The sequence below is a fragment of the Crocodylus porosus genome, unplaced genomic scaffold (genome assembly GCF_001723895.1).
Source record: "Crocodylus porosus isolate Cpor-Errol unplaced genomic scaffold, CroPor_comp1, whole genome shotgun sequence".
NCBI lineage: Eukaryota > Metazoa > Chordata > Crocodylia > Crocodylidae > Crocodylus > Crocodylus porosus.
In genome coordinates this window covers 63857368-63870058 of record NW_017728909.1, presented here as the reverse complement: position 1 = coordinate 63870058, position 12691 = coordinate 63857368, and the positions used below count along the sequence as shown (strand labels likewise).

The 12691-nt window shown below is 41.3% G+C and overlaps 1 protein-coding gene across 1 annotated transcript in view; it reads left to right on the top strand.

Moving 5' to 3' along the window:
• Nucleotides 1-2: 2 nt before the first annotated feature.
• ELL2 (elongation factor for RNA polymerase II 2) overlaps nt 3-12691 on the top strand; it is a 65151-nt gene continuing 52462 nt past the window's right edge. The window contains exon 1 of the mRNA XM_019532402.1: nt 3-134. Within this exon, the coding sequence (XP_019387947.1) occupies nt 3-134 (132 nt within the window). The remainder of the gene's footprint in view (nt 135-12691) is intronic.

The following is a 12691-nucleotide window of genomic DNA, read 5'->3' as shown; positions in this document are numbered from 1 at the left end:
AGATGGCGGCGCTGCGGGAGGGGGGCCGGTACGGCGTGTCCTGCGGGGGAGCCGCGCAGGGCAACATCACGGTGCTGCACGTCAAGCTGACCGAGACCGCCGTCCGCGCGCTGGAGAGCTACCAGGGCAGCAAGGTCAGCGCCTCTCCCGTCCCGCCCCGTCCCCGTGGCCCTGCTGCCCGGGAGTCGTGTTGTCGGGGTGGGGCAGGACCCCTCGTGCTTTTTGGGGGGCCGGGGGAGGGGTCTCATCTCTCCGCCGTGCCCCTCAATGGGGCTTTCCAGGGTGGACCCCAGTGCGGGCAGTGGCTCCTGCCTGCCTGCGCAGTCTGCCCGGGGAAGCTGGAGCCCTGGGGGCAGTGCAGAGTGGCTGCTGTGTCCCAGGCAGGGGGATTGGGCCGTGCTGAGCTCCTGGCTTTATGGCAAGATCCTCACCTGCCTCCTGCCTCCGTCTCTCCCCTCCCCCCCTTACTCTTTCTACTCGCTCACATTGATTGTAGCGGGGCAAGGGGCTGGCACAGTTTCTTTTTGCCCTGGGCAGCGCAGGACCCAGGGACGGAAAGGCGCTGATGGAGCGTTTCTTTTTCTGCCTGTGCTCTCCCCGGTGCCAGCAGGCTTGGATCCAAAAGGCTGAGCGCGCTTCTCATCACGCTTCCCGGCTGTGGACCGGGAGCTCAGAGTGGTCGCGCGGAGCCTGGGCAGAGCTGCGCAGCTGCCTGGCTGCAAGGATAACCGGCTGCCTGCTCTTTGGATTGGATGGGTGCCTGAATCTGGCCACCCTCTCCCCTTGGCAACCCCTTTCCGACTAAGGGCTGACTCAGGGACGGGTTTCCCAAATTGCTCCTTTCCTTGTAACTAATAGCTGCTTCTCCTTCCTGCATAATAAGCAGGTTAGTCTAAACCAGAGTGTGGGAGCATGCTCCTCTGTCTCCACCGACATGCTGGCATTTTTGGTTTGTTCCAACATGTTTGGCAGCTTGCTCCTGTGTTGCACTCTTGCCATTTAGCAGCGTCGAGCCAGCCCTCGTCTGAGTGCTGCATAATGATACCCTGCTTTGACTTCTTTCCCCTTTCAAACTAGCCTAGCTATGACTTACCGCTGCCAGCTCTAGGGGAATTCAGACTTCAATTTGCAGCTTCGATGAAACTGTGGCTGTAAAATTGCCTTTATCACAGAGCAGGTCTCGGTGGGGTTTCCTTTCTTTCAGGTGGGGAGGTACTGTTAGGCTACGCTGACCTTTACAGCTTTAAATCTAAGCCTCGGTCAATTCTCCCCTTCCCCCTTTGGTTCTTATGTATTATTCACAGCAATAAGAGCTCAGACGCCAGAGGCAGCCCCTGAGAGCCCTGTCTGGGCGAGTTAGAGCTGTCACTCATACTCTATAGACATTTAAAGGGACAGCTGTCTTTGTGCACCAGAGGATTAAAGAAAATGACTTGTAGGTCTTAAATGGAAAATTTAGGAATACTTATAAGCTTTATCTAGTGTCCACCAGTCAGTAAAGTTATGGCAGCTTTTTGTTATCTCTGTGACAAAATTGAGCATTTGGGTTATCTGTAGAAAGAGTTCATAAGCTTCCCCTCCTCCCCCTTTGAAAGTCACAGCAGGTTAAGTAACTATATACATTGGCTGTAGAAGCCACTAGGAATGCCAAAAAATGGTTGAAAGCAAACGAATAAAATGCCTATAACAATAGGACTTAAGTCGCTGATTTAAGATTTTGTTGATTATTTAATCTTCAGCGTTATGCAAAGTTAAAACCTTTAATGCATCAAATCTAATTAAAGGTGCTAATCATTCTCAGTGTACTTTCTTGTGGTGGCAAAGGAAATAAGTTTACTTACTGTTAATATAACATAGCTAATATAGTTTTTCTGATTGAGTATTTGATTTTTTTTAAAGGAAATATTTCACACATCAAGAATTTCAGATAATTCTAACTTTGGTGTACATTAATATTTTGATTTGGGATTTAATTCTAAAAGGTAAGTTTTACATTTTTCACCATCAAAAATGTGGTGTCTATAATGTTGTAACATGAAACTGGACACCTTTGCATATTAGAGCAAATGACAACTTGGAAATCATGCTGACTGCAGTAGAACTTTCTTCACTGCAGGTAAATAAATACATTTTGGGTCAGGTTTAATTGCCTTTGATCATATAAAACAATTATAACTCATATAATTATATAACGATTATATCTTTTTACAGTCAAAATAATGGTTTTTTTACATTTCTGTCTTGTCCGAGAACATTATGAATAAACTATATTTAATGTCACTGCAGAAAACTCAATGTCCTATAGATCACAGAAAAATAATCAAATAAAAAAAGAAGCAGTCCTTTTAAAGCCATTAAAATACATGCCAATTTTTTTTGTTAATGTGTGTGAATAGAATGATTGCGCTATGGAAACTGACTCCTTAGCTGCAGACTCAGCCTGATACAGCAGCAGTTGGCATGAGAGGGGGATGGAATCTGTCCTCTTCTGAACAGATGGCAAGTTAGAAAACTACAAAGCTGTTATATAAACTAATCAATTTGAATAAACAAACTTCAGGTTGGTTAAGCCACTGAAACTTGTCCCTGTGAAAAAAAATGACTAGTTTTTAAGTGATTAAATTAAACTAAAACCTCATAGCAACTCTGGTTCTTTCCCCCTCCCTCTCTTTATCCATGTCAGTTGTAGCTCACAACCTTTCTCATTATATAATTATTTTGGAAATGCTTTTTTAGTATTTGATTAGAGTATCTACAGATTTCTTGGTTGGAGAGGGGGAACTATTCTCCATAATTTAACATCTAAATAGTCCTAATTATTTTCTGCAATTCACACATTATTGTGATGACTGGGGAAGGAAGAGTTCTCACTCTGGCAGCTGCTATCATCTTAGCTAGCAATTTTTTTCTTCACTTTAACAGGTTTAGGACTTTAGGAATGCACTCTTTGAAATAGATAAATTATTTTTAATAGAAAAATGTGCATTTTATAGAAATAAGAGACAAATAAATAATCTGTTCTGCTGTCTCTAAATTAATACAAAATATTAAAGGTTTTCTTAGAGAGTTGTGACAGGAGAAGGTAGGGCCAAAAATAATCTTCAAAAGCCCTATTGAACTCCTCAGGATAGGAGGTGCCACCTTATCAGGCCCTAAGCATATGCTTAGTTGCTTAACATTCCAATTTAAATGGCTCACATAAAAAAGTGTGTTGTCCTAGCTGTGATGGTCCAGGAAATGTAGGGAAGAGGTTTTTTGTTTGTTTTTTGGATTGTTGGATTGATTTATGCCATCTTTTTAGTGGACCGACTGTATCATTGGGAGAGATGTTGGACAGATTTGGGGGCACAAAGCACCCTTCTTCAGCAATTCAAGTTCTCCACATGTAGAAAAACCTGAAAAGAAGGGTGTTTTGTGCCCAAAAGCTTGTCCAGTATCTCTCCCAAGTATAGTAAGCCTGACAAATATTTTTTTTTAAAAAACTCTTGTGCTTCACATGCAAAAGGCAGAAATATTTGCGCCATATTATTACAGCTGCTAAGCCAAAGGCCTGCCTTGCTTGCACAATTAATGATTTCTTAATGCAAGGATGTAGAAGACATCTACTGTGTTTAAAAAACAAAAAAAACACCAAAGAGGTCATAGTTTCAAAAGCTGAGTATATCATCTTAATTTATGTTGCGACAAATCCCAGTCTTTCTCTTACCATTAGAGGTCCTGTCAATGCATCTTGATTGGGATAAAAAAGGTAGGAGGCAGTATCAGAAACACATCCCTCAGAGGTCCTAGAATTGATGGACAGGTGCACTTTTTAGCATGCTTATTAACTCAGAAAGACCTACTGTGCATCAGGTGTCTGGAAATAACCTTGTACTGGTGGTAGTAAAACTGTAACTCCAGCATTGGTAATAGCAGTTGGAGCATTACTGTAGATAGTGTTAGGGCATTTTTTACTACTGTTTATGTAGACAATTCTAATATAAAAAAGAGCTTAGTCAATCTGTTTGTCTGTCTGTAACACTCTTGGAGCACTCTGGTTATTGAAACAACCAATCAAAGTGGTCCAAAAGCGTTATGGACAGGAGGTGGTGGCAGGCTCCCTCCCGGCCCTGTTCCTTGGAGGCGGTGGCACAGGGTGCTGGTGGAGGGAGATGGCAGGGCAAGCTTTCCATCTCCCCCCCGCCCCCTCCTTGCTCCTGGAAAATGGTAGTAGCATGGGGTAGTGGGGTTGGGGTTAGCAAGCTTTCCTCCCTGCCCCCCCTCCTCCCTCCCCGCCTGGCCAGGGGAATTCACTAGTGCTCCATAATGTAGCATTCTTGACAAGTAGTTGGTAGTGCTACATAATGTAGCTTTATGTAGGCATGGGGTTAGGTGACATGACAATAAAAGTGCTTGAACGCTGTTCACACTTGTATTCCATCGATGGGGGGGAGCTGAACTGTTACAGGATTTCTACGTTTAGTGAAGATTTGGGTAATCTTTGCTTACCTTGTAAAGGCACCAGGAATATTGCAGATTATTCTGGGAGTTTTTTAAAGGCAAATCAGTGAATAAGAATATCCCTACCTTTAGAAAGAAAGGATGCATTAGAATGCATTCCTTTAGAAAGGAAGGATGCAAGAATGATGCATTGTGGAATCATTTGTTTTAAACTGATTATATAAATAGGGGCTTTCTACTTGGTGAAAACTTATTTGACCCCAATAAGGAAAAAGACTCATTGCTCTTACCTATTGATAAAAGCTGAAGGCAGATGATCTGGGAGAGGTCAGGTAATGAGAGGACATAGCAGGAATGGAATCCAAGATTTGTGAATATTTGTTGTACACTAGTGTAAGCAAATATCTATGAAATATACTGGCAAAGTAATGTAAGTCTCGTCCCCCTCTGGGCTAGTTTGCATAGAGAAGGGCAATCTACTACTTCTACCGTTCGCTTTCTTAGCTGGAGAGAATGGTATGAAGTGTGGATCTAAAGGTTCCAGCACTGCTGATTAAAAATGTATTGCTTTGCCTTATGAAGGACTCTTGTTTTCAGTTTTAAACATCTAGGAAGTTAAACACAAAGGTTAGAAATCCAGCACTCAGAAGTTTGGAAAATCACAATTTTAGTGCATATAACAGTGTTTTGGGGTTTTTTTTATAACTAGGTCCTATACATTTCCCTTGCCCCTTCCTTCCTTCTCCCCTGCCCCACACTGCACCCCTGCATCTGTGACTGCAGGATGGACAGTGCTCTTGGGATGAGTTATGTATGTGAAGGAGACTGCTTGTATGATTGCTGTATTGTTTGTTGCAGATGTTGGGAGATATATAGAGACTGAGACATGGGACCGTCGGAAGAGTTGTTATGGCAGTTGAATGCTGTCCTTGAAAATGGGATTCTTTCTACCCATACCTATGCCAGCATTCCTTTGTTATGTTAGTCAGGTCATTTAAACCATACATTTTACAAGTGACCTCTGATTGTGTGTTCATTGTCTGGGGGCTAATCTGCAGAAATGCTGAGGACTTGGTTACAGCTGAAGTCAGAAGCAGCTGTGGTTGAATGCAAAGTACTGTATAATGTTAATGACTGAAAATTTTGTTCTTAAATTGGGCGTAAGCAGATATCTTGTATTTTAATTTTTCTGTGCTTGAGTTCCACAGCTGTAGAGTAGGGATAAAACCAATCATCTTCCTGCAGTGTTTTTGAAGGTAACATCATTGTTGTTTATGTAGCAGCCAGATACAGTGGCGATGAGTACCAGGGAAAAAAGCCTATGAGGAAATTACTTTTGCCTTCAGAGTAGGATGCATATTATGCATGGGGTCACATACTGAACACAGGGGAAAAAAATACAGTTTTGAATAGCAGATAATTTTATAAGCACTACTCAAAAAGTGCTATGAATGACACTTTTTGGTCCTGTGGAAATAATATGGCTGTAATTACAAGCCAGTATCATCATTCGGACCTTTCCTGATTTCTGAGAGTGAATTTAAGGGGTAGCGATGTTCTCTCTCTCTCTTTTTTTTTTTTTTACATAGTTTGTGGATTACTTCATTATGGTTACACTGAGTTTATGCAATTTAAATGGATAATTGAAAAAAACCTAGTACACTGCTTTTTTTAATCAGGTTTTTTGATGCGTTACTTGACTGGATAAATCACTAGAAAATGTATGCTTGGAAGTAACTAGTTAACAGAGATGAGATCTGGATAACTTTATGGACTTTTTCAGCTTCCATAGTCCTCTGACCTTTGTCTTGCTCTAGTCTTCTCCTGTGAGACCAGTTATGTGTGTATCAAAGTATGTAAGATTTTCATTATGCACATAACTTCAAATGTGCTAATTATCAACTCTTCTTTGTTCAGTCTATTGAGCTGACTTACTTGAAAATTGTTGGTAGATAATTAGCCTTATTCACAAGGGTGGTAGCTGGGATCTGAGTTATTTATATAGTGCCATATTGTGTAGAGCTTGAGACTTAAAAGGAGGCTGTCTCTCTGCCTAAACAATGAATAGCAAACCCAGAGGAATATAAGCATGGTGGTCTTGTATCCCCAAAGCTAGCAGCTAAATAATAGTGCAGAGTAACTCCACTAAGGCATTTGTTATATTTATATATTTTTATATTTATATAATAATATAAATGTTTGTATATATTATATATTTATAGACCTATTAGTAAAAAATGAATATTTAGATACAAAATGAAACTTAGGGTTCAACATTAGGTAAAATTTGCCTAAATGTGTGTTTGATGCAGAAGGTGAGCTATATCAGTGGTGATGTAGCATTGCTCCAAATACAATCCACTGAACAGCTTAGGTCTTTCTACCAGTGTGGTAGTGTCTCCCCCAAGCATTATTCTGAAGCCATTTCTATACTGCAAGTTTACATGCTGGCAGCACTTTCTTCCAGTGTTCCTTGTGTGCCCTTGTGTGGACCAGATATAGACCAAAATAACAGAGGCTACATGATACCAAAAAAGCTAGGCTAATTAGCAGTGTTAAGAATCATTGCCAGTTAGCCTACCTTTAGCACTGTTCTAGTATACTGCTTTCAGTACAGGCAATTAATTGACCATGCAGAGCCACTTGGCTTGTTTCCTGGGATTGCTGCTGGGCTCTGTAATCTTGCAGTCCAAGCATGCCCTGAATTATTTCTCCAGCCATCTTCCTGCATTCACACCCACAGAACTTTCTCTATTCCTATACCTTCCCTTCCCTCCCACTCCATTCGTTTTGCAGTTGGTCAGTTGCATTTACTGCAGAGGACATGCAGCTTCTCTGCATGATCACAGAAGCTGCTTGAACTCTGTGCTCTGCAGCACCCCTGCCAAATAAAGCTTGCCCCCTACTGTCAGTCTTTGGACTTCAGGTTGCTGTTCAGAAGCTGAACTTGGGTCATTTGTTAATGCATTATGATACAAAAGAGATCAAAAAGTTATGGGGCCATAATCAGAATTTGACATTAGCCTTAGGTAAAACATTGCAGTGCAAAATTACTTTCATTTTGTATGAAGAAAAAAAGCAGCTCTATCAGAAGTGCTGTCCTTCAAATAATGTAATGGTCCATTTAGCCATTGTTGGTTACTGTTCTGCTAGAAACTTAAGGATCCTATATGGCAGTCTCTCAAACTGAAATGGATAATCCTGGTGCCTCAGCCAGCATTCTTTCTCTGAATTGAAAACTGGCTTGTGTCAAATGCTCTGAGCTATTCTAAGAGCATAATGGCTACTGCATTAGCCTACACAATTGCTGCATTACAATGTCTGACTCAGTGCTTTGTGAAGCAGTCTGAGACACAAAACTCTTTGCAAAGAATATCAAACTAAATTTTACATCAGAAGACCAACACTGAACTTTTATATAGGGCTTCTTACCTGGGAACTACTCTCAGAGAATTCTACGGATTGCTTCCGTCTGCTCAGTCAAGAATGCTTCCTTACATTTTCTATGTTTTATTAACACATGCCAACCCTGTGCCCATTTTTCTAAAAACACCTGAGTTCTGATAGATTGGTTGGATTTGGCTACTCTTGATTAAGGTGGGGGCAGTAACTTGCAATATCTTGTCCGATATCTACCAAAATGCAAATACTTAGAGTCCACATCTGTCACTTTTCCCTGTATGCACATCCCCAAATAAGACAATACACATTGTTTTTGGGAAGGCAGAATTAAGAGATTTCCCCCCCACACACAGTTTTGACTGCATGGACCAGGGAGAGGGCCTAATCTTCAGTTTATTCACCTTCCCTTTCCGGTTCAGGGAAAGCTAGTTTTAACCTTTCACAACTGAATTGTCTGCTTTTGCCTGAGCAGGACAAAGAAGAGTGTGAATTGGTCCCTGCTCCAATTGTGATGTGAAAGGGTTAAAATGATAGCTGCTGCTGAAGACTGGACTCTGCCCCTCTCTCCAAGCTTGTGTGAGAGAAGGAAAAAAAGCATCAGCCATCTTAGAGTCTACAATCTTCTGTTGGTCAAAAAATCAGTTTCTCCACTTTAAGTCCAATTTTGGCAGACTAATTCTTGGGGGAAATATGCATGTGGTATGCTATATTGTAGTAAAAGAATCTCTTGCAGTATGTTAGGATTTTATCCTACCTGTAGTTAATGAGTGCTGTAGAAATCTTAAGATAGGTAGCTTTAACCTTGATGCAGCTAGTCAAAGTAAATGCCCCATTTCCCTCCACAAGCTGGAAGTTGATGTTTCTAGTCAGTGTTTAAAAACTACCTCTGTCTCATCACTTCTGGAATCTCGGAGCGTATCACTTGTGGTACTTCCATGTAAAAATGTGCCTACCTTCACAGTAAAGGCATGATAAAATACTCTTTAACACCAGTTGATGGGTTGTGTTAAGGACTAGGTTCTTGCTCGGTGTCTAACATGTCCTGATAAGGTGTGGTGTGGAACTGCCTTGTTTGTACAAGCATTTCATCCCAAGTTAAAAACCTTTATTTTTCCCTCCACTTTTGAAGATAAGACTTTTTTGCATTGGTTTTGCTCATGTTTTTGAGGGTTTAAGAAAGAAGCTCAGGGTATTTTAGGTGTTTGCAGGAGATACCTAAATACCACTTGGCAAAACAAATTTCTTAAGTTCTCATGATACTGTTAAATGGAAAATAAAAATCTTGACCTTTGAAGCTTCATATGGTGCTGAATAGTGTCTTAATAAACATTTATGTATGCAAAGTACTGCTTGGTACAGATAATTATCTATGAAGGAGAAAATTATGGATAACTAAACTTGAAGCATGGTATAAACAGATCTTCTGGTTTTTTTGTATCAGTCTACATTTCTTTATTGCCCTTTATTTCAAAGTAGGTCAAAAAGAAGCTAGATGAAGCAACCAGAATGTTAGGAATATGGCTCATTTTTTCTGCTTACCATTTTGGTTGTTGTTACTGGACTTCTCAGATGTTGCTAGGTTTAATTTTTCAGGCTAGAGTTGTTATGCTGAATTTACATTGTGTGTTTTGTTTTTTTGGGTTTTTTAAATACAGCATAGTGGAAAGGTTAGTTTACTGTGAACGTGACAAAATGTAAGTTGCTTTATTGACTTCAAGGTTTTTTTTCTTGTTTTGTTTTGTTACCAGCTTTCACAAATAATGAGTGATATGATTCTAGCCACTGCCCTAGGAATGCTTTACCTGAAATACAGGGAAGCAATAGCTTTTTGTGATTCTGAGCTGATTCACAAAGAGTGGTCAGAGTGGTCTCCATTTTGCAAAGGTGAAGCAGTCCCTGATGTAGCTTGGCTGACTAAGAACTGAAAGCCCAAACGTGGTACATACATTGAAGGACTTTCAGTTAGACATACTGGTGACAGGAAACAGAGCAGTGGAAGTGGTTAGATTTGGGATAGTATCCTGAGAGTCCAACGGGGTGACTGTCAAGAAGTGATGTTTCAAAAAATTGCATGATTGGGTGAGGATACGGAGGGCAGATTAGGAGAGGTCAGAAAATGTTAGTCAGAAAGCTAGGTTGGTGGGAAATATGACGGGTGTCTTGAAGGGTTATGCAATCATCCAAGTAACCATTTTAACTGCATAGTTCAAGACGATAAAATACTTATCTAAAACTTGGGTACGCTGAAAGAATGTTAAGGTTGCAACGTTGATTTAAATTGGGAGATTTGAGAATTAACATTGCAAATTGACCTTAGTTTGCCCCCTAAAATATATACACAAGGAAACCAGTGTTTCATTACACAGTCCCTTACTATATTTTTTTTTTACGTGACCCCTGCCTCTTTCAGTGTGGATGATGTTTATTACCACATTTATTTGCATACCACACAGTCTTCTACCCCTCCCCCAAAAGAAATAGCCATCTGAAATGTGTATGCGTGTTTTAAGCAAGGAAGCTGATTTCCATGCCAGAATGGAAATGCAGTCAGCATTCAGGCATGACTGGAACTTCTATTTCTCATTCTGCCTTCCTAAAACAAAGGTGTATGTCCTATATGAGGTATATTGTATGTAGAAAAATATGGTAAATGAGAGGTGACTCATTTCTTTTAAGCCTAATCATTCAGTGTATTGCTCTAGCCTTATGCCGTACAGCAGGGGTTCCCAACCTTTTTATGCTGAGAACCAGCAAGAAGCGTACCAGAAATGACTATAGACCAGCAGTGGCTGGCATACTGCAGGCAGGGAGCCAACCTTTTTTTTATACTGTGTATGAAAAAGGGTTGTCTGCCAGTCCACAGTCTGCCGATCACTTCCAGTCCACAGTCTGCCGGTCCACAATCACTTCCAGTCTGCAGTAGCCAACCCTTCGCAGCCCAGTACTCAGCCATGGTCTGGGGGTTGGGAAACCCTGCCCTCCAAAGCCTCCAGATCTGGTATTGCAGGGGCCAGCTACCCTGTAGCTTGCAAAGATATTTGATCTGGCACAGAGACACAGGGTGTCAGTGGTATTTGGTGGCCAAGGTTTGTGCAGCAGTCACTTTTCCATGCTAGCATGGTAAGAAGCACAGCAGTTTCCCATACCACTGCAGGGAAAGACAGTGGCAGAGGCTGGGTCTTAGCACCTCCCTTTTTGCCTCTGACCCAAAGTTAGTCAATATGGCCCATAGGTAAAAAAAAAAAAAAAAAAGTTGCAGACTGTTGCTGTATTAAATACAAACCTAAGTTCTTCATGGGCTTTTAGGTTACCTTTTTAGTGACAAATTTACTTTCTTTACAACCCCACATCTCCTGTTACAGATAGAATATCAGAAAAGTAGAGGTGGAAGGGACCTCAGAAGGTTGTCTAATCCAGTCCCATGCTCAAAGCAGGTTCATTCATTTCAGTCAAATGTGTCCTGCCTACTTTTAACTTTCAAAGGTGAAGATTCTGCAACCTTTCTGGATAATTTGTTGATCACCCTTATAGTGAGAGAGTTCTTCCTAATATCAAACCTAAATTTCCTTTGTTCAAGTTTAAGACTTACTCCTTCAGCTACCACAGAAGATAGTCTATGACCATCTTGTTTATAACCACTCTTCAAGTATATGAAGATTTGTGAAATCTTCCCTTAGTCTTCTCCACACTGAGAGCTGGGATGCATTTAGTCAAAGATATTCACTAGTTTGATGTACAAAAATGTAAACAACTGCATGAGAGGGCTTTCTTTCTTTCTCCTTCCCAAAGGAGTTCAGTATTTTATAACACACACAGTCATGGCTCCCATTTTCTTGATTTACAGTTGTGAGTGATCAGCACTTGTTCTGTAAATCAGGGCTCCAATCTTGAGGAGGGCACCCAAGATATAATAATTTACAAGTAGTGACCATGTGTTAAAAGGTTATATGAATTGACCATTATCACATGGGAATTCTGGCAGAGCTGAAAAGAGAATTATGTTTTCTAGAGTAGACTCCATCTTTTTAAGCAGGTGTCATGTCACACTCGCTGTACTTTTTCTAACTTTTGCATACAAGGCAGTGCTCTACAGTTAATGGCATCTTTTGTGACACAGCTCCCATGAGTTTTCTGGAAACTGTTTGTCCTGTGCATTGAATGAGGTAGGGATGCTCTGTGATCATGGAAGGATAACTGTATCCTAATATATTAAATATGAGAATGGTAAATTAAGGTGCCATCTGCATCTCCTAATTTACTTGTGTTGATTTTGGAACCTGAGTGTTTTTTTAAGAGGGCTTTTTGTTCTTTGATTTAAATTTGCAAGTAAAAACAAAAAAACAAAAAAACCCAAACCTTCCCCACCTTGCACAGCACGCTAATAGTGCTATACTACATGAGTTAACAAGGTGCAGGGAGGGGAATGGCAGACAAAGTGGGTTCTGTGGATATTTTCTTATAAAAGAGAAGTATTTGGCTTAGGAACCCTGATTTCAATTCTGTTTTGGGCAGAGACATAATTTCTAGTAGATCTGTATCCATGTGCCAAGTCGCATTACTGTGGTGCATAGGCAACTTGTAAGGGAGACACTGGGGGGACATATGTCCCCCTTTCCTCCCCCCCTCCCAAGATATGCTGATGCCGGGTTACTGCAGGCAGTCACCACTCATCCCCCTCTTGTCACTGCTGCTGTTGTCTGTAAGCAGTTGCCACTCATCAGCACGGCTGTAGATACCTGCAGGCAGTCGCTGCTCACCTCCCCCCCCTCAGCCCTCCCCCACCACCGCTGATGCTGATGCCTGCAGGTAGTCATCACTGATGCTGCCACCTACAAATGGTGCCCCCCAG